This window comes from Tiliqua scincoides, chromosome 10, assembly GCF_035046505.1.
Source record: "Tiliqua scincoides isolate rTilSci1 chromosome 10, rTilSci1.hap2, whole genome shotgun sequence".
Taxonomy (NCBI): domain Eukaryota; kingdom Metazoa; phylum Chordata; class Lepidosauria; order Squamata; family Scincidae; genus Tiliqua; species Tiliqua scincoides.
The window spans coordinates 22,408,754-22,436,186 of NC_089830.1; the positions used below are offsets into that span (position 1 = coordinate 22,408,754).

Genomic DNA, 27,433 nt, shown 5'->3' on the forward strand with positions numbered 1-27,433 from the left:
GACCACCAGGCAGAAGAGCTGCCACCCTAGAAAGTGCAGTACGCATTTCAGCTGGAGATCAGTCTTGGGGTAATAGAGAGGCTGCACTATAAACAACCATAAAGGACTACCACCACGACCCCTGAAAAACTTGCACTCAGTAAATAAAGGCCTTCTCTGCCCGTTAGATCAGCTGTTTTAACTAAGTTATTTGAAGCAAGAAGCTGGCTTTGGGTAAGATAACTGCCTGTGCTCATAAGAGGTGGCCACCCCTCTTCCAGAGACCTCACATCCAACCCTGGAACTGCAAAAAGCATCCCAATTAGACTGCAGAGCAGCATTAAAAAGAGAGTTCAATGAAATGCCTAGACATGTTTTTTTTTTTTTAGTGGTCAGCAGCAAGGCAAGACTTTAAAATCAGATGGAAGTACCCATAAAACCACAGTCTAGGATGAAGCTGCCAACACCCAAAAGGCCCTATCCTTGGGTCTTTTTGAATAGTGGAGGAAGAGGGACAGGCATTTTGTGACTTCAGACAGTTGCCCTAAAAACAGAGCCAGGGAACCCACAAGAGGTCTTTTCCAGCGATTTTTTCAGCTACTGTGCTCCAAACTCCCATGGCACACCTATAGACCTTTCACGGCACACTGTCTGGGAATGACTGATAGTGACACAAAAGCTCAACAGAAGAAAGAAAGGGTGATAGGAGAAAGGGGATCAACAAGGATAGCATATGCCTTTTTCTCCCGGTTATGAAGACTATATGATGACATTCTCCCAAGACCCAAGTTGCATGCTAAAATTTACGATGTGTTACTTGAAACTAAATTCCCCCTCCCTAGCCTCTAGAGCAGTGGTTCCCAAATGTTTGGCGTCGGGACCCACTTTTTTAGAATGAGAATCTGTCAGGACCCACCAGAAGTGACATCATGACCAGAAATGACATCATCAAGCAAGAAAATTTTTAACAATCCTAGGCTGCAATCCTACCTACGCTTAATACAGATCTGTAAAACATCTCCCCAAATGCAGTCATGTACCAGTTTAATATATTAAAAATATTGAAATGATTGGGGACCCTCCTGAAATTGGCTCGCGACCCACCTAGTGGGTCCCGACCTACAGTTCTGCTCTAGAGGAGTGTCTGCTCATATTGAAAACTCCCCAGTCCCCTGCTCTGAAGGCTGGCTACCACTGTCTAAATTCCAAATTTGGACGATAAGCTGCAGTTGATCGGTTAATCATCTCTGGCATAAGCAGATTAATCAGAGGGCCAGTGTTAATCAGCGGCGCTGGGAGTTCAAAGTGGACAGTCTCGTTTCTGGAGGCTGTTCTGTGTCGCAAAAGAACACAGTGGAGGTTTTGGCGAGCATGCAAATGTATTTAAATAGAACAAGCTCCAGGGCAGAGGTACAGCTAAAAATTCATGAACTGCTTGGCAGTTCTGTTAGTGTGCTGAACATGTTGATGAGTCCTTATTCTTGCCTTGTAGACCCTGCAAGTTCTGGTCTTCCCCCCCTTTTTTTTTTAACCAGCATGGCTATTTTTGTGGATTAGCCCAGTAGCATCTGCTTTCTCTGGGGTATGTTCGTGGGCTAGTTAGACGGGAGATGGCCCTAACTTGGTGGTAGATCTCCTACTTTGCAGCATCTCCAAACAGCAGGCTTCTGGATTTGATGTGCAGTATGTAAATGTATATAGTGAAGGTTGGTACGTCAAGAGCTGAGGGCTGTTTCTGCAGGACGGCTGCTGCTATATTAGGGAGCTGATTGACCCTGGATTGCTGTCTTGCTGAAACAGCAGCCCTGTAAAGTCACCCATTCAATTAAAAATGGCAGCCCCCTGGGGTGCTGTGAACCCCACACCACAACTATTGTGTCTGCCAGTACAATTCCATGGACTGCTTGGATCTGAAAGCCAGGATGGTGTAGTGGTTGGACCTGGAGTTGAACTAAGACTTGGAAGAACCAGGTTCAAATCCCCGCTCAGCTATGGTGTTCCCTGAAGTGACTTTGAGCTACTTGCTATCTCTCTGCCTAACCTACCTCACAGGGTTGTTGCCGAGATGAAGGAAGGAACCATGTACACCACCCTATGCTCCTTGGAGGAAAGGTGGTATAAAAATGGGGTGGGGGGGGGGGTGTTGTTACTTTTAGTGATGTATTTTCCAGGCACAGCTCAGAATTAGAATCAGTAGGACTCATAATGCTCTCCATGATGCTAGATTAGCCTGTACAACCCCAATGGTTCTTCTCTGGCTTGTATTTACTGAAGCCCTCCTTTTTAAAAAGAAGGATGATTATCGAGAGATGCCCCTGAACCACCTGGTTTGGGTAATCTTCAGGATTACCTGGTTCAGATATACCTGTAATTCTGTATACCTTCAGAATACAAATCGGTTGAGCTTGTGAGCACTTGAAGGTCTTGCAAGCCATGAGAGCAGCGTCATTTCATTGTATTGCCCACTGCTAGATAGATGGAGCCCATGGCCACAGTGGAATCCAGGGCCTAGTGTTCACCGAGTGAGGCCATTTGCAGAGGAGTTTTGCTCCACTGTGTTAATGTGATTTTAGGCACTAAATTCTATTAAAAATAATATGATGCTGTAGGAACATGCGCCTTCGAGAGCCCTTCCAGGGCTGGGAGGGAGTGGATGTGACCTTTAATTTTCCTCTAATCCCTGTTTTGTCCCCACGTGCCTCTCCCTTCCCGGATGCTCTGCCTGTAGTAACAGTGTCCTTGAGCTGCTTTGACAACAAGCGAGATGACACCCCCACCCAGTGAAGGACACAACAGGACAAGCTGCCCAGGGGGACGGTGGCTCTTGGAGGCCGCTTGGCCAGCCTGCCTGTCGCCTGTCCGTTTTGGTGCCCGGCGCCACCCGCACTCTGTGATCTTGGCTGTCACTCTCCATGCCCCAGATGGAAAGAGGGGGAGATCAAGGGGGTAAACAGGGTTATGTTGCAAGCTTTCTCTGGTGTATTTGCAGAGTGAGCATCGGTCAGTCGCGCCCCCTGCCCTGTTTTTGGCTGATAATGTTGGGACGCTGTTGCTAGAGATGTGATCTGAGGATCCTATAGCTTCATGGCTGAAGGTGGGGGTGGGGCGGTGGGGAATCATATTCAGGTCTAGAAGTTCCATGCTGGGGAAAGCTTCACCTGCTGATGTCTTCAGAGACCGATGCTGCTAAGTGCACAGGAGCAGGTCAGGTCATTGTTTTCCTGGTCAGTTGACAACCCCAGGAGACCCTATGCCTCGAAAGCTGGCAAGCTAACAAAAAGATTATGGCTGCAATCCTAACTACACCTTCCTGAGGGTAAGCCCCATTGAACAAAATAGAACTTACTTCTGAGTAGACCTGGTTAGGACTGTGCCCCAAGTCGGTTCCTACCTCCACAGCCTAATGAGTTCCAGTTCTCTTTTTCAGTACAATTGTAACATTTTGCAAATGGGACGCTATCACCCAAGAAAGTCGGTTGCTGCTTCTTGATGATGATGATGATGATGATAGTAATATCTCCTAATTTCTTTGTAAAGCATAATGTACATGGACAGCTGTTGATGATGATGATAATAAAACTGTCCTTGTGTATTATGCTTTACAAAGAAATTAGGGGATAGGACCCTGCCTTAAGTGGATTACAATCTAGATAGCTGAAGGAAGGGGAGGTGACCAGAAATGGGTAGCTAGAATATGCTACTATTTCAGATACTCCTTGTGTGCCCATTTCCAGAGCTGCAACCACCAGAGCAAGGGGTGCAGTAAGGTTGGCATCATTGGGCAGCCTTCAGAAGGGCCCACTGTGGATCTTTGAGACCACTGTGTGATGGGAACAATGGAGTGACTTACTTGGACCCAACCCAGACAGAGGGGGCCTTTTTGGGGGGTGGGGTGGCTGTTGCCAAGAGGCACCTGAAACAGACCAAAGTTTGAAGAAGGGCAAGTCTAGCAACTTCACTCCAACATTTTAATACTCGTAACCAACTTCTCCAAAAAGCAAGACTAGAAAGAGGTCCCGTAATAGAAGGACAATGGTTGATAAATAGGAATAATTGGAATTAGAACTTACAAGGCTGGTCTCCCAGTTTGGCATCACTGAGTAAGTACTGTGGACCCAAGTCCACAGAGAGCCTGTGGCCCCCCTATGTTCATTTATGTGCCCAAACATGCTCCTTTCTCCATTGACTCTACCTGTGCCACACCTGTCTTCCACACACACTTAGGGAAGATGTGCCACCCATAGCATGAGCTGTTGAGAACAGTAGACACTGTGTATAGGTTGCCAAACCACGAACGAAGCAGAACAACTGATGGGATTTAATCTTTAGGGTGGACAAGCATCGGTCCGGCCCAACATTTGACCTGAAAACAAACTTCCGCTTCCTCCTTCCCTGGCTGATTTCTTCCATGGCAATCGACCCACTAAGATCAACTTCCTGTATGGGAGTTTCTTGAGATAAACTTTCTGCATCTTCATTGTTTTGGGGGCTTTTCTGTGGCCCATAAAGAGTCTTTCTGGGAGCCAGCAACATATTCCGCAAACTGCCCATTCATAATTTCCCCCCCCCCAATGGATTGGCTGGGGATTCCTCTCCAAGATGGATGGAATTTGTCTAATTAAAAATAAATAAAATCAATGAGTTGTTTCTCCCAAGGACAACCATAGACAGGGCCTGCATGTTTTGCAGAAATAATGCATTGGAGGTAATACTTAATAACTGAATAATAATAAGATATAGAAGACTTAAGAATGACTTTGTGGCCTGTTCCATTGTACGTTCCCTTTCCCCTGCCTGGGACTGATGTTGCCAAGGTCGCTGATCCTGAGCCAGGGTGCATGGAAGGGAAGGTGTGTGTCCTGGCGCCTTTCGGTCTACATTTGGGCGACCGAGAGGAGCCAGGTCGGCTGGAACCCAGCCAAATCCCATCAGGGATGCAAGCAGTGTGGAGAAAGGGCAAACAAGCTGTCCGATTTGGACTCTGAGCGCATGCCTTCCCTGAGAGGGTGGCAGCCCCATGTTCATGCAAGGGAGCCTCGCTCTTTCCCTGAAAGGGAACTGTCTGTCACTGAACTTGGCGCACTGAGGTCGAAGGGAGACTTTCCCGTAATACACACGCTGTCAGTGCATATTGATTATCCATTGTTCCAAAAAGCTTATATTTGACTGCTGACGCATCAGCACTGGGCAGTCTCTGCCCCAAGGAGTTTCCAGTTTCAGGTGCTTTTACAATCAGGAGGGTGGAAATGGATGGAGAAGCATCATGAGGCTATTGGTGTGCTAGCACAAGGTCACAGAAGTTGTCGTGTGTTGGAGACAAAAAAAAAAATTCAAAACCTCATTTCCCAGCCCAGTGAACTTAACCCATCTTCAAAATGAGAAAACACAAGTCTATTCATAGTAAATAATATGAATAGGTTTTCAGCAATATCTCATTAGGTGGGAGGAAGGCACGCCAGGTATTTCTAATGGCTTAACAAACACATTTTGAGTCCTGGAAAACCCCTTGGGATAAGATTTGCAATTGGTCATCAGTACTGCTTCAAAAGGTAAATGCTCATGAAGTTTTGATGAAGGGAGGGGGTCTTGCTCAGCTCTCCCTGGAGATGCACTAAGAAGTGAATTTTAATAGACTTAAGGAAAATCAAATACTAATTTCGTCTGCTTCAAGATTCAACACAAACATATCTCCTCCTGTCCCAAATCTCTGGTAGCCAAGATGCACTGGTTTACTCCTATGTGAATTGGAGGTGCATCTTGCATTAAGCAGGTTTTCTAGACTGTGCAAGACTTAAGAGTTAGCTCTTGGAGAAGTCTTGGAGACTCTTGGAGAAGCCAGCCCTCTGTGAATTCTACTTGATTTCTGGAAGAGCCCCCTCTGAGAGCTGGCAATTCTGCAGCATTAGGGGGTGATTGGGACTGAAATAACCCATTTCCAGGGGATGTTTATTGGAAGAAGTAATGGCAGAGCAAGAAATCGTTCTGGGGATAGCCTCTTCTGAGAATAAGTATTTGCACTCACACGTATCTTCAATTTCATACACTGGTTTCTCATGGCACACTATTGTGTGCTGGAGCACAGCTCAGAAATTACTAATCAAACCACTTGAATGGACATTTCTTGAAGATCTGAATGGAAACTAATCTGGCTGCCAGCCTTTTCAAGGAGTGGAGATAATATCCCAAGAAATTCTCGGCTCTCTTGTCCAGACTAGATGTGATGATGGAGATCTGTGATCGGATCTCCCATCCCTTTGTGTGTGGATAAAAAGCAGGAAGATTTTGCCTGGGATCACAGTGCAACACCAGACCCCGTGCAGCTATTTGCCTCATTAGGAAAAGCTCAGGCATATACAAATGGACAGAGTATTAAACACATTTATTGTGTTAAGGGAAAACTTATGCACCCAAAAAGGCCAAATAGCAGCTGTGGGGGAAACTGTTTTCATCAGGATTGCAGTGTGGGGGAGGGGGAGTTAAACCCCTTCTCCCCCCCCATGCCATGGCCCCAATCTAAATTTGAATTAAACCCTCTTTCTGCTGCTCTGTACCCTAATATGAACAGAGTTTACCAAGAATCTTCATCATTTCATCAAGCTTGGCTCTGACATCTTTCTCTCTCTAACCACCACCAATTTCCTTCACCCCAAACCTCCCTGAAACTTGAATGAAAGAACAACAGTAAAAAAAAAAAATTGCAAATGCCTATTGAGTCAGCTAGCTTTGATGGCATCCCTGAAAAGGAAAGAGTTTGGGTTAGGAGACGAGGATCCAAGTGGTTCTTGATATGAACCCAGCAGAAATATTTGCTATTTAGTGCAAAAGAGAACAGAACAAATGACTGGGGGCCCAATCCTATCCAATTTTCCAGTGCCAGGATAGCTGTGCCAATGGGGTGGGGCAGCAATCACAGAGGCCTCCTTAAGGTATGGGAATTTTTGTTATCTTATCTTGGGGTTGTATTGCGGCTGCACTGGTGCTGGAAAATTGAATAGGATTGGGCCCTTAGATTACTCCTGTTGAATACAACAGGAGGGAGTGAAACACTTTGAAACCAGTGCCATTTAAAATGCTTACTTTGGCTTGATTCTCTCTTTAAAAGTGAGATTTGTATCTCATTTTTCTATCAAAGGATAGCCAAGCTACTGAATAGACCCAAGATTTCTTTTTTAAGTATAAAAATACTATACAAAACTATGATTCAGTCTAACTAGAAACTTTTTTCCTTCCAGATTAAAACATAACAAAACATTAACATGTAAATGTCACAGTTTTGAAAAGAAGCCTGCATATTATATATATGTTAATGTCAATTTCTCAGTTATCTTTATGAACAATTTCACAAATTGCTCCAAGGAGTAAATTTTGTTTATTTTTTTTTTTTAGATTGCAAGCAATCAGGCAATTTTTATTTTGAAATTATATAGCTCATAAAATTCTGTCTGCATTTGTAGTTATGTCCTTATTTCTCTGATAATTTTTATCAGATAAATCAAGCAATTTTTATTTTGAAATTTGTATCTCATAAATTGTATTTGCATTTGTAATTATGTCCTTTTTCACCTGATAATTTCTCTGTTGCAATTCTCTTACCTTTGTTTTGCTGTTTTTGTGGTTTTCTTGTATGTGTTGGTGGATTTTAAATAATGATGATTGTTTTAAAGAAAAGAAAATCAATTTAAGTTTTTTTTAAAATGAATTGATGCAATTTAGGGGGACGCAGGACCCAATCCTATCCAACTTTCCAGTACTGGTGCAGCTGCAATTCACCTCCAAGATAAGGAAACAAATGTTCCCATACCTTAAGGAGGCCTCTGTGACTGCCTCCCCACTATGGGATGAAGTGCACACCCCATTGGCACAGCTGCACTGGCACTGGAAAATTGGATAGGATTGGGCCCTAAGTTTCTAAGTGCAGCTAGCTTGGATGACAGATACTGATAGTTATCTGTGAAATTATACTAAACATGCCCTAGTAGCAAAAATATGTGGAGTTCTTTACTTTGGCTTCATTTTCTCTTTAAAAAGACTTGTATCTCACTTTCAAATGATTAGAGCATTCTAAAGGCTGAAAAGTATTTAAAAAATTTATTTAAATAAAACAAAAGGAGGTCATTTGAGGAAAAAGTTGTGTTATGCCTATTTTGTTTTAAGTTATTTCATTCATGAAGTTCCCCATAGGAGTATTTGTGGTGTCTTTGATTTTCTTCAGTGAAAGAGTTTAAAGTTAAAACTCTTGAAATGTATAGTCTGGAGATCTTTTCATTTACTGTACTTCTGTTTTCTCCAGAGTCACAATTCCCAGTGTATTGCATAGTTGCCCGTAAACATACAAATCTTATCAATCTCATGCTGCCAACTGAACTTCGGGAGACAGATTCTGATAGCTCACTCAACTAGGAGGTAAGTCAACAAAATGACCCACTTGTTCCAGATTCAAAAACCAAGGAATAGATCTGGGTTCAGCCTGTAGGCAATTATTGAAGCAAAAAGCATTTCTAACCCGAAAACTGGAAATCAAATTATCCCACATTTTAACCATTCGGACAGCTTAAGTAATAGTGGGGGGGAAAACCATTTTCCTGTCAATCATAGGGCTCCTCCAGAAATAGTGTGAAGATCTCTTAAAATGTTGTGTGCCTCTAGCATTGTAAGCTACAATCTAATCCACATTTACTTGGGTGTAAGACCTACTGACATCAGTCTGGAAGCAAGCTTAGAATTGCACTGAGTCGACCAGAGGTGGGATAAACATATTGAAAATATCATATTAGATAAATAAACAGCTTGGTAGGAATTGTCTGCTCTCTATAGTAGAGAGCACACCTGTGGACCATTCACATTCAGGGTGACCAGACATTCTGTTTTTCCAGGACATGTCCTCTTTTTCAGTCTTGTGTCCTGGAAAAGAACTTAAATGTTAAACATAGGATGTCTGGTCACCCTGAATGTGCGCCCGCGCCTTGAATTTTCTGTTACTTTTTTTTCAGTAGTATATTGAAATGTTCCATTATCCTTCCCAGAGAGAGAGAGAGAGATTTGGACCAAAATGGTTCTGAAGACAAGAAGCACCTAATAATCGAATCGGCCATTGTTAGCTATTTAATCCCTGCAATTTAATGATCCAGTCATTGATCCTAATTTAATAATTTGTATCTCTAGGATCATGATTGCTCTATTGGCTCAAATGAGTTGCAAAGGGGTTGGTATCCATTCTCACCCACTGAGTCTCAAGCTGAAATCAATTTGAATTACGGTTTGTCCTGGGGCAGTGTTTTCCAAACTGTGGCTCCAGACCCATGGGTGGGTTGCGACCTGATTTTCGGTGGGTCACAAAGTGCTGAGCTGAACTTCCAATGTAAACACAGGTGATGGCAAGATCAGATAACTAATTGCCTCAAGCCAGCGGCAAACTCAGTATCTCAATGGTTTCCAAACTGTGGGCTAAGAGTGGGTCGCAACCAAATTTTTGGTGGTTCTTGTAGTGCCAAGCAGAGCCTCCAATGAAAACACAGGTGATGGAAAGACCAAATAACTAACTGCCTCCAACCCTTAGGCAAGTGGTTCTCACACATTTAGCAAAGGGACCCACTTTTTAGAATGAGAATCTGTCAGGACCCACCGGAAGTGATGTCATGATCAGAAGTGACATCCTCAAGCAGGAAAATTTTTTACAATCCTAGGCTGCAGTCCTATCCACACTTACCCAGGGGTAAGCCCCATTTACTATCATTGTTAAAAGAGTATACATAGTAGCTTGTTAAAAGTATAGGTCTATAACATTTCCCCAAAGCCAGTCACATAGCGTGGTAGCATCAAGTCTAATATATTAAAAATAAAATATTGAAATGAATGGGGACCCACCTGAAATTGGCTCGCGACTCACCTAATGGGTCCCAACCCACAGTTTGAGAAACACTGCCTTAGGCTATTCAAAAATCAAATAGCTGCTAATTACACTGCAAACAGCTCAGCTCCTGGAGTTTGCAAGAAAGCTGCTAATTGCCTTACAAAGAACTCAGTTTCTTGCAGTTTGCAGTTTGTAAATATGGAGAGATGAATATGTCTTAACTGATGCCTCCTAATAAAGGATTTAAAAAAAACAAAAACAAAAAATTTTGTTTTAATTTTTCTGGGGAGAAATGGGAAAGGAGAGCATTAATTAAAGTTCATTAGGGCCGCCTCATTAAAAGAAATGGATCATTCATTTGTAAAATAAGTAAATAAATAAATAAATTTCTAGATTTTTTGTTTTTATGTCTTGAAAAGCTAGGTGGGTTCTGATAGAGTGTCATTTTAAAAAGTGGGTCCCAGTGCTAAAAAGTTTGGGAACCACTGTCGTAGGGTATATTTCAAATCCAAACCCTGGCTGCTGTTTTTCCTACATATCCTGTAAGCTGTTCCGTAGAACAAGAGCTGATCAATGCTTAGTGATGGAAACCATGGTGTCATTTCTGAGGGTACCCCAAGAACTATGTTCCTCTCCCCATGGGATGCCTCTGTTTCCACTCTGGTTTGTTTTTTGTTTTTTTTAATCCCATATTATTCTCCCAATACTTCCTCTGCTCAACTATGGGGAAAATGTTGCAAAACTTGGGAAATGTCAAGAGAACATCAAGTCTTATTTCCACAGTTCGACCGTTTTTGTTTTTTAATTAGCAGATCTGAAAATTACAGTAAATGGACTAGAACCGTTGGGGAAACCCCAGAAAGGATTAAAGAGCAAAAGCCCCAAAAGAATGCATTACGTACTAAAGCCTGTTCTCCCTGCTGCTCACGGTTAACCTTTCAAATGATTCCCTACTGTGGTGCTCGGGAACCTGGTGTAAATGGGGCCGCAAGAGTGTCACTGAGCAACCTCAGATTACATCAGTTGGGAAATCCAGCCCATTTTTGTGTGATTGAGGCATACGTGTTACTGATCCAATGTGATAAGCTTTATTGACCTATTTGTTCAGGGGTTATCTCTTCCAAATGTGTACCTTCTTGGAATGCAGAGGATTGGATGATTCCAACTCGGGGCAGGACTTTTTGGAGTATAAAAGTAGCCTGCTCATTCAGTCAGGGATTATAGCACTTTGGCTTGTCCCAGAGAGAGAGCGGAACAGCTGGACCGAAAAGGAACCCGACCCAGAGAACAGACCCAGGACCCATCTCAAGAACTGAAGATGAAACTTCAACTGGTCTGCCTCATCGTGGTCCTGCTCACTGCTGCTACCAGGAATCTCTGTGCCTTCAAAATACAGGTGAGAATAAACAACAGTTCAGATTTACAGGATTTACCTAAAGCAGGGATCACGGAATGTAGATTAGCAAGACCGTAAAACCCTTGACAAGGGCATGCAGTTAAACAGATAAGGGTGCAAGCTGGAAACTGCCTGATTTAAGTCTCACCTTAGCAGTGAGGTCACTAAGTGGCTGCTGTGGTTCCCTTAGTTTCAGGCCCCGATCAGCAATATAGGGAAACTTAAAATACAGGTCTCCCTTACAGGGGGAGCGCAAGATGTGGAGCAAGCGCTGGTGGAACTTCCACAGTGTGGTATGTGAAACCACAAAGGCAAAAGGGATGGAACGGAAGTGTGGAGGAGGAGAGGAGAGTGAGGGGGCTCCGATGCTGCAGCTCACTAATCTCCTTTCCACCACGGTTTTTCTTCCATCCCATTTTCCTTTCCCAATTCAGAGGGTAGGAGGAAGAAGAGGAGCAGTGAAAGCAAGTAAGGAAATGGAAGTGGCTCTTCCTTACCAAGCGGCTCCCTTAGGCGCGTGTCTCAGTTAGCCTCATGATTGGGCCGGCTCTATGAAAAGTGCAAGACTATGCAAAAACAGCATGGACCATTCTTTCTATATGTTTCTATAGAGCAAGAGGTAGACTATGTGGGGTTCCCAGAGGCTCTGGCAGGCAGGTGCTGGCCTGCCCCATTCTTACTTAGCTTCAATGGCATGTACTTTCTGATTGCACTGGAGGGGCTATGTTATGGCTCATCTCTAGTTTTCCTTATTTTCTTTATCAAATAAAAAGAACATCTGACAATGCAGGCTATCCCATTGAATCCCCTCTTGGAGGTGGAAGGGATGCAACTGCGCAATAGCTCTGTTGTAACTTCATCCCATGCCACACTCACAAATGTAAAAACATATGGAAGGAGTAAGGAGTATGGGAAGGAGTAAGATCACGTGGGAAGACCCACACGAACATTACTCCCCCCCCCCCACATCTAACCTCTGCTCTGAGTTTTCCCATGTGACTCCAACTCTTCCATGTGATTTTTTTTACCAGAATAGCACGAGTTAGAATGATAGACTCTTGACTTATTGTAAGGAATGTTGAGGGCCTTAGAAAATCCTCAAACTGTGGAGTGGTCCAGGAGCTGAAGAGCTGTCACTGCAGTTATCTGTTGGGGAATCCACTCACTCAGCCTTTGTGCTCAAAATGTCAACTTGTGATGCAGTGAATCATTGCCGTTTTGCTGACACTGGGATCCCAGATGCTGTTATTTTGTGATATTGTCATCCCATACTTCCTCTCAGATGCTCAGGGTGATGCTGTATCTTTTGCTCTGTAAGCAACTTTTGAGGACTTTCTGTTCAAAAGCAGCATATAAATATTCTTAAGCATAAAGCTTGTGCTTCCCAATTGTCCTTTCACTTTATTTCTGTGAGAGCTGGTGAGACTGTGACAAGCCCAACATCACCCAGTGGCAGAATGAGGTTTGGAACCCAGGTCTCCCAGGTTCTACATGGGTACACTAGGTATTCCACTGTTTTTCTGTGATGTAGACACACATTTCAATTGCCTAGTGAGCCACACTAAAGGATCGGGTGTGTGAACTCTCTCACTTTCTGCTGGGTGTCAAACCACTGTTCCAAGAATAATCTGTGAGTGACAGCCGCTCCGCAGGGTCTTTTCTCACCCTGCTATCTAAGACCCTTAACTATAGCCACAAAACTATAATCTCTCTCCTAGGACCAGCCCACAGCTTCTGGTTCTAGTCTTTAGATCAGAGTCTCCCCTGGAAGAATCTGCTACTGGGAATGAAAGGGTGTGGGTCTGGCAACCATTTTTTTTCTGAGAATGGCTCCTATGCCTGCAGTTGTATAACTGGTGCAGATTTTTTGTTCCTCACCCTTTTCCATGTCTGTAGCTGTATGCTTTCCATTTCAAAGGCATTTGATCCCCATTATTCTGGAGTTTCTGCCTTTCCCCTCCAGGCACACTGGGACTCTGAGCAGCTACCCATTTTTTTTTTGCTGTGTTATCTATCCCACAGTCTTACATTAACTTGTTTTCTGGATTTTCTCTGGAAAGCAAACAAAACTTTTTAGATGTTACATTTCAGAACATTTCCCTTCCTTGTCTTCATGATCAGAAGAATGACAGCAAATACCTTTGCTTCTTTCTCGTTTTACAGGTAGAAGCCGAGAAAGACCTTGCCGGTCTGGAAAGACACAGTGCAGAAACAGCAGCAGAGTCACCCTCAGCCTTACAGGTGAGTCCACCAGTCCCTTTCCAGCACTGCTTGTATTACTCCAGTCTGGAAGCAAGGGGACAGTGTGGTGTAGAGACAAACAGGTCTATACACAGGCTACTCAGATTGCAAACTCTTCTTCCAGTACCTCAGCTGCAAAGGAGAATGTAGTAGTGCATTCCCTTCGTCCCACTGCCCACCTTTAGGGTATAATCCTATACAGGTTTACTTAGAAGTAAGTCCCATTTTTTTTCCAGTGGAACTTGCTAGGACCCACCATAGGATCTGCGAGGCCCAACTGAAAACATTTTTTGTGGGGGGCCCAGACCCTACAGCCAAGATCTGCAGAATCTTAGAGATACAGATAAAATTGATTATGGATGTTCTATCTCTATGGTGGAATGGAAAGCAATTGAAATGTGCGCTTTAAAAGTGTGTGTGAGTTAATAGACATATGGATCTATGCACATTTTAATATAACATTGCATACAAGACTAGAGTAAATGACCCCAGCATGTGGCAGTTCCTTAGGCACGGGGTCTAATTGGGAGAGAGAGAGAGAACCGCATGGAAACACTGAATTTCACTTTTGCTTGCTCAAGCAGCTACAAAGGGGGCATTGTAGGGGTGGATTTAAAAGCAAATGAAAAAGAGAAGAGATCTGAAAAAGGAAGTGGGGCATGAGATAAATAGAGGGAAGGAAAGTGATGTCATTTTGTGCTTTGCTAAGGACAGGCAGCAAAATGGCCAGGGTGGCCAGCAAAATGGCCAGGGTGGCCAGCAAAATACCATTCGTGGGTATTGCCCAAATGAAGGTGCCCTGGCCATTTTGCTGCCTGTCCCACGAAACGGTATCACTTTCATTCTCGTCTTTCCCTCTATTTATATCTCACCCCACTTCCTTTTTTCAGAACTCTTCTCTGTTTCATTTGCTATTAAATCCACCCCCACGACACCCCTTTGCAGCTGCTTGAGCAAGCAAAAGTGAAATTGTTTCCATTGGTTATTTCCCCCCCCTTACGCTTGTAAGAAGACTATGCAAGTTCATTTAAGTAAAGTAACCTGCAAGTGTGACAGATGTCCTCAAATCTACTGCCTGAAGCACTCATCTCAACCTGTCCATGGGTAGGGCCGGCCCCAGAAGCTCCAATTCTCAATCTCTCCCTCTATTCTAACCCACATAACAAATTTTCTTCTTAGTCCTCTCTCTTGCACACACACACCCACACACGCTGTCCTGTTAGATAGCGGTGACAATTTTTGTGTGTGGCATAAATTGCACTTATGTCTCTTATTGGTTTTGGAATGTTCATCTGCTATACTGTATTTTAAATTTATAACATGGTTGGCAACCTTCAGTCTCGAAAGACTATGGTATAAGCCTACAGCCCCCGGTATTCCCAGGCGGTCTCCCATCCAAGTACTAACCAGGCCTGACCCTGCTTAGCTTCCGAGATCAGACGAGATCGGGAGATAGTGTTCAGTATAGGGAGATGGTTGGCAACCTTCAGTCTCGAAAGACTATGGTATAAGCCTACAGCACCCGGTATTCCCAGGCGGTCTCCCATCCAAGTACTAACCAGGCCTGACCCTGCTTAGCTTCCGAGATCAGACGAGATCGGGAGATAGTGTTCAGTATAGGGAGATGGTTGGCAACCTTCAGTCTCGAAAGACTATGGTATAAGCCTACAGCACCCGGTATTCCCAGGCGGTCTCCCATCCAAGTACTAACCAGGCCTGACCCTGCTTAGCTTCCAAGATCAGACAAGATCAGGGATGTGCAGGGTAACATTTATAGCCTTGTTGTAAACTTTGCAGAACAAAATTTGGGAAATCAGGATATTCTGTCAATTAACAGCCTTTTCCTTCCCCACACAGACACTGCTACGGAGAAGCAAGCGCTTCAACAGCCATTTCCCCATCTGCTACTACTGCTGCAAATGCTGTGGCAACAAGGGCTGTGGGATGTGCTGTCGGACATGAACAGAACGAAGGGCTCGACTGACCAGCACGGAGTCATGGGGGTCCCCCCCCCATCTTCATGTCACAGATGGACCAGCCTTCCTGCTGGAGCCCCCCCCTCCCAAGTTGATCCTTGCTGCTCCTGATGCGTTCTCCTTATTTATTAGTGCTGCACTATTTGGGTTCATTTCTTTCATGCGTTTTTGTGTGTGTTTTGTTATTGGGAATAAAAAAAAATATACATTTTTACTGCACAAAGTTGAGGCCAAGTAATTCTTTTCGTAGGAGCAGAAAAAGTGAAATTTTCTCAACCTGTGTTTCATTCCCCCCTATAGACGGACTTCCCTTGATATTTCCAAAGGTATTTTTTTTCCTCCCCCAGCTTCACTAGGTGGGATGGGCAAACGTTTAGGCCCAAGGGTGACTCTGGGCTCTGGCCACTGTATGGGGGAAAGACCAGAATGCAAATGTATTGCTATTAATGAGCATCATGACGTTGATTCCAACACTGCAATCAAAAATATTTTGCATTTTGTTCTCTTTTTCTAGAAGCTTTTCTTTTCAGTGCTCATTTTTCAAGTGAAGGAGTTCTGGGGAGGAGAATCAGGTTTCCTTTCTTGCTCTCCCTCTTGTTGATGGCCACTTCATTTAGACTCACACTCCTCCCAAACAGGACATACCCCTGCTCATGGTAAGATCTCCACAGGCACGATCAGTCCATTGGCATGTCTCTGCACCCTTCTTTTGTGTACACACATGCACCCTGACGTCGCATCTGAGAGCAAGTGCCAGAATTGGGTTACTGCCTAGGATCCCTGTTCAGAACCTGCTCGGAGACCCACAAACAACCTGGCCCCATTTATACCATCCACAGTGCAGGAGAAATAAACCCCTAATGTATGCCAATCTGATGTACCAGTCTTGAAGTTTGGTCTCAAAGTGCAGTTCCTCACCCACAATAACAGGATAGCAGTGGCATCTCAGACAGGACCACCAGTCCTCCTGGCCAGGCTTCTGTGCCTGTAACAGCTGCCCAACAGACAGAAATTCAGCTTGTTGCATCACTGGGGGAAGCTCTAGCTGCTGGGTTTCTTACTGTCATTCAGCTGCTAAAAGCATAGGAGTACAACTAGGACAGAAACCATGGCAATCCCAGCTCTGATGTGCTTGAAACCTTCTATGTCACTTGCCAAGAGAGCACAACAATTTCCTCCCTTTCTCCGCATACCACATCCCAAATAATCACCATAATAAAGCAACAGGGACATTCTGAAAGTACAAAAATAGAGGCATTTACTGTGAAAGTCTGACAGTGGAATCCACAGACACAATGGGCTTAGCACAGCAGGAGAGATCTCAGTCTCGGAAGGAAATTGGGGTGTTAAAAACAGCTCCCCTCCCTACCCTTCAACAGGCAGTCTTGGGGGTTAATGCCAGTAATTAATCCCGGGAAAGCCCAATCTATACTGCCCCCTTTAAACTCCTTCCTTTGGGGAAATAACACCATATTCCCCCACATCATGGAAAGCAGGGCCCTACACCAATAATATATCCTCCATGTAACAGGAAGTCCTGGGAGTTAATACTAATAGTATTTCCCTGTGGCAGGGTGTTCCAAGGGTTTATGCTAATAACACTCCCTGGGGAATTCTGGGAGGTAACCCTTGCAGCCAGGTGACCCTGCAGGGTTACTTATTTAGGGACCCTAATTGGAGGCCACACCTTCTTAGCTCAGTCCCACCTGTTGTTCTAGCTAGTAGTATGTCTAGATATACAAGCACTTGTTATAAGAGAAAAAGTCAGCCAGGCTCCTTCATCTGCTCTCTTCCTTGGATCAGACATTGGAATAAATTTGGTCCGTCCCGGAGGAGGGTTGCCAGTTGCTCAGGTTCCCGTAAAGTCCACCGGACACCCCTCCCGATACGTTCTCATAGTCTTCTGCTGCTGCTGCTTCCATGTTCTCATAGTCTTCAGCGCTCAGGTCCTAAGGGAAAAAAAGGGGAAGTCTTCAGCTCATAAAATGGCTCTAAAACGGGAATGGCCAACTTCTCCATGGTGGGCATTGCTGTGCCTTCAATTGCTGTGCCATCTAAAAAGGGAATCCTCTCTTTCCCGCTACTCTTAAGACAAAGCACAGGAGACCTCGTGTAGAAAAGCTGGCTTCCCTTGCTTGAAGCCGGACAGCTTGATCTGTGCTGAGTCATAGCAGGGTGGAAGTCCTAATGTGACCAGCCTAAAAAATCCAAGGTGAAGAGGAAGTTCAAAGCTCTGTGCACTTGTTTCCTTACGCACATGCACAGGTGCGCATTCACACTTGCAATTCTTGCACCCAGCACAATGGCAGCCAAGGGAGGAAATGAAAGTGTGAGATGCTCCCCTGTTTTCCTGCTGCTTTTCCCTGCAGTATGAATAATGAAAAAGGGGTCAGTGGAAGAAAAAAGGGGCTGGAGCAGAGCGATAGGCAAAAGGCGTGTTGGTGTAATGGGGGATTGGGGGAGGGATCAAATGAGACATAGTGGCATCCGGGAGGCCCAACAATGTCAAAGCAGACTCAGAATTGGGATCAAAAACCAACACAGGCCTGCACACATTTTATTGTCTTATGACCTATTCTTGGATGATGATGATAATAATAATAAACTTTATTTATATCCCGCCCTTCTCCCTAAAGGGACCCAGGGCGGCTAACAACATATAAAAAACACATTTAAAAACATAAATTAAGACAAATAGCAGATAAAAACATTAAAAACACATTAACAGCGACCTTAAAAAACAGTAGTCAGAATTAAAAGACAGACTAAAAAGAGTACAAAAGAGCAAGTTACAGAGGAATCAAGCCTGTAAAAACTACAAAATGTGTAAAAAATGTTAAAAGGCCAAAGAATCAGAAGGCTTGTGTAAACAGCAGTGTCTTCAGGCCTCGCCAGAAACTCTCAAGAGAGGGAACCATTCTCAAGTCAAGGGGAAGGGAATTCCATAATGTTGGTGCCACTACCGAGAAGGCCCTATTTCTTGCAGCCGCCCCCCGGACCTCCTTGGGAGGCGGCACTTGTAGAAAGGCCTTCTCTGATGACCTGAGAGGGCGAGCCGGATTGTACGGGAGTAGGCGGTCTCTAAGATATCCTGGGGTGCTGAATCCAAAAATGACATTGGTTTTGCCCAATTGGCTCTAGTTTTGGGGGTATGGCATAGCCACCATATGCTGATTCAAGCAGCTTCCTCGTGAGGCAGCCATGACATCAACCTTCTTCACAAGGAAGCTGCTTGAATCAGTATATTAGGTAGCTATGTCGTACCCCCCCCCCCCCAAATTAGAGCCATTCGGGCAAAACCAATGCCATTTTTCATTCAACACCCCAAAAATATCCTAAATTTGTTTCCCCCCCCCCAAATACCCCAGTTGTTCTTTCTTTTTGTATTTGGTAGGCCTGTGTTATCAGGGGACTGGGGGCAAATAGTTCATTCTTTCAGGCCCCCAATTTGGAATTAACTGGATAGACTTTTCTCATTGCCAATTAAGAAATGCAGAGTTAAAGGTGCATCTTTTGTTGGAGGTTGTAGTTCAAGGTAATGGGGGGGGGTCTGGAAAGTCAGCTTCCTGCCCTAGAGAAACTGTGGGGTGTTGCACTGCCCCAGTGATGGTGGCCCCTACATTGTCTGCAGCAGCTGGGCTCCCTCCTGCCTTCGATTTGCTGTACATGTTGAACTGTTCAGCTTTCTTGGCTTTAGATGACGGCTTCTCTGCTTTGAGAGATGCATTCTGTTCCCCATTGCCATCCACGGCATAGAGCGTTGGGTCTTCCTCCTCCTCCTCTTGTCCCTCTGCTTCTTTCCTAGCAGAAGAAGAAGGGGGGAAAAGTAATGCATTAAATGATGTTTGTAAGGCCTGAGATATAGAGATAGGCTGCCAACTGAACAGAAAAAACAGCTTCGCTGCTCTTTGGTTGGCAACCTTCAGTCTCGAAAGACTATAGTATAAGCCTACAGCACCCAGTATTCCCAGGCGGTCTCCCATCCAAGTACTAACCAGGCCTGCCCCTGCTTAGCTTCCGATCAGACAAGATCGGGCATGTGCAGGGTAACAGTTGCTCTTGTGCTCTTAACAACAGTTTGGTCACCAGACATCAACGGGTCAAGATTTCCATCCGGCAATGCAAATACAAGTTTGATCACCTGCTGATGGCTTCAGATCAAGCTGCTGTTAGGCAGAAGAGCAGGAGCCAGGAAAACAGTTGGTAACTCTCTACAGAGAAGGATGTGCTCTCCACAACATATAAAGGACACAGAACAGGTCTTTGGTATATGTCTAGTTAGGACTGGACTTGTCTGGCTGTCTTACCTGTTTTTTGTCACCTTGTAGATCACAGTTCCCAGCAGTACAAGGAAAAGGAGGCCTCCAACCGCGCTTCCAGCTGCTATAAGCAAAAGGGTAGTATCTCCTGCAAGAGAGACCACAAGACCCAGCAGCTGTCAATTGTAAAGAAGTCATCCGCATGCAGATTGAACAACAAGGCAACTTTTCGACAGTTGCCTGACAGGCAGAAACTGAACAGGTAAAATTTCACCTACCCCCTGCAACTTGTTCATGCTTGACTTGTTGACCTTGTGTTTGTCAAGCAGCTGTAAAAGGTACAGAGCTTTTGCATTTTAAAAAGAGGTTGGCTAACGGAGTGATTAGGCTTGCCAGCTGATCTGAATAAAATGTCTGACCTGATCCTATGCATTTTGCAGCAGTTTGGTCTGCAGAAATCAGCAGGTGAAACTTTACAGGGCAACAACAAATACAATAGCCCACTAATATCTCCAGAACATCAAACTGCTGTTAAGGACTAGTGAATGGAGACTGATTTTTTAAAAGATGGCAACTGTATCTGTAGATGATATCAGTTCATTTTGGAGTTTAAATGAAAGTGGTTTTTAGTAAAACATGGGTGTTTTTATGCTATAATTTGCTTTATTTATAAAATAATTCTGTGCTGCCTTTCCCCCCAAGAAAGTTGGCTGAAACGTTTACATAAACCAATAACCTCCCCCCCCCACCCCACAGCAAAACAAAAAAGCACACAATTGGTTAAAACAGAAACAGTGGGATGAATTAAATGACGAAACAGGAGCATTTTCAGGTGCCTGAATAAAGCAACCCAGATGTTGGAAAACCATTGGAATTAGTTCATGGACAGCTTTCATTGCTCCAGTTTTCTTAGGTTATTGCAAGACAGGGTTACAATATAGTAAGGCAAGATAGATCTTTTCATATGCGTACAGGGGACCAAATCTGGAACTCATTTCCAATTCCAGGCCTTGCAGGAGAGAGTATCTCTGAGCACATGTAGACTGCCACCAACACAAGGTGTTAGAAGGCAAAGATCCCTCCTTGGATGGGGTACAGCTGGTTGGCAAACCTCTGCACCTCCGCTCTTAAGCATCACATCCCGCCTCTCTGCAGCCTTACCTGCTTGGAGGGTGGGCAAGGTGATTTGGCTGGGGCCATGATGGTTGGTAGCTGTGCAGGACACGTTGGTCAGGACAGAGGCGGGACCCCTCAATTCCCCAATGACGATGGCCTGTCCCCATGGAGCTGAGACTGCCTGCAGCTCTGAGCTGTTGAAGTCAGCAGGAATGGTGAGGTTGGGCATGCGCCACTCAATGCCCGGAAGGGGGTTTCCTTCTGCCACGCAGTAACAGGTAACTACTTCTCCAGTCCTGGACACAGTGCAGTTCCCTTGGGGCAAAATGATGGGCTTATCTACAAGATGGGCAGTGAGGGGAAAAAATTAGAATTCAGAAAGGGTGACAGTAAAATCCAATCTTTGACTGCCAAACAACTCCCAAAGTGATGCTTTAAAGCAATGGTTCCCAAACTGTGGGTCAGGACCCACCAGTGGGTCGCAAAACTGACAAACTGATAGCTGACAAGGAAAGTGCATTGAGCCTTATGGAAAACAAAACACAGCCTTATGTGCATGTTCACTAATGAGTAGGCAAACACATCTCAGTCTAGTTTGACGGGCAGGCCAAGAGGAATGCAGCACCACCAGAATGAACCCGATCGGATGAATACAGGCCCCCAAAAATATTCAGGAAGGAAGTCCCCTCCCCCAAGCTGACAAGGAAAATGTATTGAGCCCTAAGGAAAGTGAAACGGAGCCATATGTGTGTGTTTACTTGCAAGTAGCAAGGTGCCACAGCTCTTATCAAAGGCCAGGTGAAGAGGAATGCAAGGTCACTAGAATGGCCCCAATCCGATGAACGTGGAGCTCCACAAATGCTCCAGAAGGCTCCTCCCCACTGTAGTAAAAAGGATAAAAACAGAGCTTGAAAGGCTGGTAAAGTCAAACTTTTTATTTAAAAAAAAATCTCATAAAGCTAGGTGGGTCCCAACAGAGTGTCATTTTAAAAAGTGGGTCCCAGTGCTAAAATGATTGGGAACCACTGCTTCAAACTGATGTTCAAATGTATGTGAATGTCTATGACCCTCCCAAACATTCGTGTGTCACCAGTTCCTGACCCGGAGAAGAGTCTGGCCGCTGTTTGCTGCCAAAACACAGTCCATTGCCCCTATTCAACCCCCCAAATTATAAAGTGCTGTCAACTGGATGGGAGATTATTATTTTTCCAGAACTTGTGTCACCAGAGTTGACAGTTCTGGACCTAAAAAAAGATCGGAACATTCTGATAGCTTGAGAAGAGTTCTCTCTGTAGCCATTGCCGCAATGCCTCTCCTGGTTTGCCCTCTTAACTCTCAATGCCTGCATTGAAGCTTCTAGGAAGAGTGGCCAACTGATTGAAAAGGACAGCCTTCCCTGCTCTTCTGCCTGCATCAGCAACTTGAACTGCAGGACTCAGGCTGGTGCACCTCCAGACAGCATAGATATAAGAAAAGACAAATGCCGATGTGGTCCAGTACCCTGTTTCTCCCAGAATCTTTGCAAAGCTCACAAGCAAAAGAGAAACAGACTGTGAGATACAGGAACATAAGAACATAAGAACAGCCCCACTGGATCAGGCCATAGGCCCATCTAGTCCAGCTTCCTGTATCTCACAGCGGCCCACCAAATGCCCCAGGGAGCACACCAGATAACAAGAGACCTCATCCTGGTGCCCTCCCTTGCATCTGGCATTCTGACATAACCCATTTCTAAAATCAGGAGGTTGCGCATACACATCATGGCTTGTACCCCATAATGGATTTTTCCTCCAGAAACTTGTCCAATCCCCTTTTAAAGGCGTCTAGGCTAGACGCCAGCACCACATCCTGTGGCAAGGAGTTCCACAGACCGACCACACGCTGAGTAAAGAAATATTTTCTTTTGTCTGTCCTAACCCGCCCAACACTCAATTTTAGTGGATGTCCCCTGGTTCTGGTATTATGTGAGAGTGTAAAGAGCATCTCCCTATCCACTCTGTCCATTCCCTGCATAATTTTGTATGTCTCAATCATGTCCCCCCTCAAGCGTCTCTTTTCTAGGCTGAAGAGGCCCAAACGCCGTAGCCTTTCCTCATAAGGAAGGTGCCCCAGCCCCGTAATCATCTTAGTCGCTCTCTTTTGCACCTTTTCCATTTCCAGCACATTTCCAGGAAGCTGGACTAGATGGGCCTATGGCCTGATCCAGTGGGGCTGTTCTTATGACACCCCTACACAAAATTTTTTTAAAAATCAGTTTTTTCTGCATCCCTGACAGAGCCTGATGGGTAGAAATTCAGCAGGCAAAGCTGGCAGAAAGAGGCAGTGATAGTGCAAGCTTGGCCTGTTGAATTTCAGTCTGCCACACAGTTGTCAAAAACACAGGAACCTTGGAGGAATAAAGAGATGCAAACCAAAGAAAGCAAGTTGTCCCCTTACACTCCAGGCTGAGGTAGATGGGTGGCGAGTCCTCCCCCATTCCGACATCATTCTCGGCGACGCAGTAAAATGGCCCAGAGTCCCTCCGCACGTCCATCAGTTTCACCTCTGCGCCAGTGCCCGCTCCGCGCAGCGGTGCCTTGCGTGGCCCAGAGAACCAGCGGTAGCTGATGGCGGGGGGTTTTGCCCTGCTGCGACATCGCAAAGTGACATTGTCTCCCTCTTTCAAGACGGAGTTCCCTACCACAGAGACGGCAGCATCCTTTGGGGAATCTGAAAGAGACAGTGATAGATGGGGGGGATTCCTGTAAGCCACCCCAATTATCATCCTCAACTATCATGTGCCGAGCATCTAAGCATCTCTCAGAAAGGTTTGGAGTAGTAAAATGGCCTGGAGAGGGGGCTACTACAGCACATTGATGCTGCTATGCCATTATACACCCAGAGCCAGCATTTTCTCCCTGAGATGTAGCCAAAACCACAACCTGATGGAACGATGGAAGTAAGCCCTTTCACAGACACTTGCACTGCAACCCTATGCGTGTTTACTCCGAAGTAACACTTACTGAGCCGACGGAGATGTGCTCTCAAGAAAGCATGTATACAATTGTGTTCTTATTCATGCACCCTTGACAGAATGGAGGAAATGGCCAACTTGAGTGTAAAAGAAAACAAGCAAGCTTCTAGTCCTCTTGGAAGCTGGAAAAAACGGTCTTCAAAATTTTATAACTGGTGCCCCTCCATCAACAGACTGTACCTGTTGCATTTTGGCCTATCAGAGCTGTCCAAGATGCCCAATCACTTTCAGGGCAGAGCAGCTGTCACTGTGGCTGAGAAGAGACCATGCTGAAGTCCCTGTCTCTCCCCACAGAGTATGATGTTCAGACACTCACATTTGACCTGCAGGTAGATTCCACTGCGAGACTGCTGCTGGTTGGGAAAGATAGCTGTGCACTGGAGGTATCTGCCATCGTCCTTATGGGAGGGGGTGTAGCTGAGCCCCGACTCCGTCCTCCAGGCTCCCCCTGCCAGGCGTTCGTGGGTCGTCACGACTTGGCCCCCCATGACGTTCCAGTTGACGGTTGGTGGGGTCAACGGGCATGTGTGCTGGGTGGAGCATGTCACCTGGGTGAGATCACCTTCCGTCAGCGACCCAGGGTTGCTCAGCTCCAGAGGGTTTGGGGTGTCTAGAAGCAAAAGGAGGGGCAGTGATTGGAAACTTATTGGAGGGAGGGATATGTGGGAGATGCAGGAAGAGGAAGAAAAGAAAGGGAGTGGTCTCTTGCTGTCTCGTGTGCTACCTGAGGCATGTGGTGGGCCATTGTGAGACACAGGAAGCTGGACTAGATGGGCCTTTGGTCTGATTCAAAGGGGCTCTTCTTATGTTTTTATGTTCTTAAAGCTGCTTTGTTGAATTTCTGCCTTTCATGCACCCGTTAAAGGACATCCTCAATGAGAATCATGAGAATGAATCACACAGTTTATTAATTATTATGATCACAGAACATCCGGTGAGAAGGTATGCTGGTTCCATACTCACCTGAAATCTATCACGTCTCTTTTTAAAAACACAGGCTTGTGAGAATTTTTTTTTTTTACCTTCAAAATTTATGGTGGTTTTATATGAATTTGGGGCACTGATTCAAAAAATGGCATCAGTTTTGCCCTATCATGTCTACTTTCGAAGATACAGTATAGCCTTGTTAGTAAACTGTTCAAGCGGCTTCTTTGTGAGGAATCCACGGTGAAGGTTTTCTCACGAGGAAGCTGCTTGAACCGTTCACTAATGAGACTATCCTGTACCTCTGAAACTAGGCATGATAGGGCAAAACTGATGCCATTTTTGGAATCAGCACCCCAAATATACCAGGAATAGGTCTAAGACAGCAAAAAGTCAGTTGGCTTGTGGAATGGGGCATTTAAACCAAGTCACTCATCTGATTTTAGAAGGACGTTGCTAACTTTCAAAGCACTGGCTCCCAAACCCAGTGGTGCCATTAGGGTTGGTGTCACGCAGTGCAGTAACTCATGGTGTCACCTCCATGGATCTCTTCCCATTTCCACATAGCCTGTTTCAGCCCTGGCTCTGCCCCATCTTTGTACTGGTGTCCTTCGAGGAAGGCAGTTCCCCCATGCTAAACCTTGCAGGACTTGGGGTGCGATAAGCCCTCCAGTGTTGCCTAGTGTGGTCTGTCCTCCCTGCACCCCTGTAGTGACACCACTGTCTTAGCCCACATACAAGGATCAGTCTCACCTGTTACTTCCACCTGGACCGTGACGTCATAGAACCGGTGGCTGACCGACTCTGGGTTGATCCACACATAGTAGCGCAAGGCGTCTTCCCTTCGTACATTGCTGATGCTGAGGGTGCAGTTCCCCGTCTCCAGGTCCCCCAGCACCTCTGTACGCCCCTGATAGTCAGTCAATACTGTGCCTGGGCTTCTACTGTTGTAGATTTCAGGGTAGCCTCGTGACCGGTATTGATACCAAGCCACACTGAATTTGCCTCCCCAGGAGTCTCGGGCGCCCGGGTAGGTGAAGGAGCATGGAATGACCACACAGGAGCCCTTTAAGGCTTGAATTTTGCTGGGCAGCTTGGAACTCCAGGCCAAGGAGATGGCACTGTAACAGAGAACTGGAGAAAGAGGGAAGAGTTTTAAACTGAAGCTCAGATGTTGGAGAATTGGGGCACTCAGGGCTGAGTGGAGGGAGGGGGGGCAGGCCAAAATCCTGAAGGCCTGGGCCCGCGGCCATGACAAAATGAACTATGCCAAGCCAGTCTGGTGTAGTGGTTTGGGAGTTGGACTTAGACCTGGAAGATCCAGGTTCAAATCCCTGCTTAGCCTCAAAGCTTTCATCAGTGCAATGTTTGAGACTCCTGGAGAACCTATGAAAAACCTCAAGGGTTGCTTTCAGCAATCACTAGAAGACTAGGCTCAAACTCATTCCATATAGCAGGCCAAACAGCATTCAAGTCACCTGCTGAAGGCTGGAAGTGACAACAAGCAAGAAGTGATGTCACTTGGCAGATAGCCAGAAACAAGCACTTGGTTCTCATGTATCAACTCATTAGGTACAAAAGTCAGACAAGAAAACATGCAATTCTTGATTATATTTTCAAGATATGGGAGAGCCCAATTATCACACTGGGAGAGCCAGTAAATCACTGGCCCATTTATCACGTGGACGGCCCTTTTAGAAGTGCTGCTTCTGCAATGGTGTCACTTCACAGCTCAGCGGCCGAGAGGTGGTCTGCGAAGTGGCACCTCAGCAGGAGTGATGGTGCGGAAAGTTTGGTTTCTGCTTCGCCAGCTCTTGGCTGTTGCTGAAATTTCACTTCAACTGCATGATCAGTGCTGGAATGAAGCCGATTCTGGGGTGAAGCAACAGCAAAAGAGCAATGTTCAGCCCATCCTAACCTGCCCTGGAGCAGGTAGGCCAGCTGGCCTGTGCTGCATCCAGAGCGAGGTTGGGGCCGGCTGGCTGGCTGCGGTACAACTCAGGGCAAGGGGAAGTAATTCCTCTTAGCCCAAGTAATGCAGCAGTGGGCCGAATGGGGATACTCAAATCTGCCCCACCTAAATAGGTGGCGTAGATTTGAGCAAACCAGTGATAGGTTGGGCCACCCTAGAGAGGGGTTAGGATTCAGCCTAAGTGCTGAATTCTGGCAGCACTGCCCTCCTGGGCCTAGTCTGCACACCAGCCCACTTTCCCCCCTATTCTACACTCTCCCCACCCTCCTTGAAACCCCATGCCAGCCTGACTCAGCCAACCAGGCTTACCTGCCTCGGGTGCAGCGGAGAAGGGATTTGGCCTCCCAACTCCTGTGGTGGCACAAAATGCTTATGGCACTTTTGCAACACCCCCGGGTTGGCACAAGGGACTTGCGCCAGCCCAAGAGTACCTTTGGATTGCACTTGTTGTCATGTTGTGAATGGGCTGTTTGTTCCCAAGATGGGCTTAGCAGGCACCAGACCCACAAACATCGAGGAACGTACCTAGGAGAGATACCGATAGGAGATATTTGCTGGAGAGTTTCATGTCGGCAAGTACCTCAGGGGGTGGTGCCCTGAGAAGGGGGAAGGGGAAGTCCTTCTTCTCTTCTCCTTCATGCACAACCAAGCCTGAAGAGAGCAAAATAGATCCAAGGGTCAAAATCAAACCAAAGCCAATAAAGGAA

At 45.6% G+C, this 27,433-nt stretch overlaps 2 protein-coding genes and 3 pseudogenes across 2 annotated transcripts; 1 reads left to right on the top strand and 4 right to left on the bottom strand.

Annotated features, from left to right (window-relative positions):
- Positions 1–11,147: 11,147 nt before the first annotated feature.
- On the top strand, positions 11,148–15,428 carry HAMP (hepcidin antimicrobial peptide). Its single transcript, XM_066638857.1, has 3 exons — positions 11,148–11,225; positions 13,389–13,466; positions 15,324–15,428. The coding sequence occupies exons 1-3, from the start codon at positions 11,148–11,150 to the stop codon at positions 15,426–15,428; spliced, it is 261 nt and encodes an 86-aa protein (XP_066494954.1).
- On the bottom strand, positions 14,825–14,947 carry LOC136661885 (5S ribosomal RNA; annotated as a pseudogene).
- On the bottom strand, positions 14,977–15,099 carry LOC136661755 (5S ribosomal RNA; annotated as a pseudogene).
- Positions 15,129–15,245, bottom strand: LOC136662075 (5S ribosomal RNA; annotated as a pseudogene).
- Positions 15,429–16,746: 1,318 nt separating the features above from the next.
- Positions 16,747–27,318, bottom strand: LOC136661675 (B-cell receptor CD22-like). Its single transcript, XM_066639043.1, has 8 exons — positions 27,252–27,318; positions 25,508–25,888; positions 24,147–24,440; positions 23,254–23,526; positions 20,863–21,156; positions 19,750–19,849; positions 19,063–19,243; positions 16,747–17,391 (listed from the first exon to the last, which is right to left on the bottom strand). The coding sequence occupies exons 1-8, from the start codon at positions 27,292–27,294 to the stop codon at positions 17,242–17,244; spliced, it is 1,716 nt and encodes a 571-aa protein (XP_066495140.1). The 5' UTR covers positions 27,295–27,318; the 3' UTR covers positions 16,747–17,241.
- Positions 27,319–27,433: the final 115 nt, after the last annotated feature.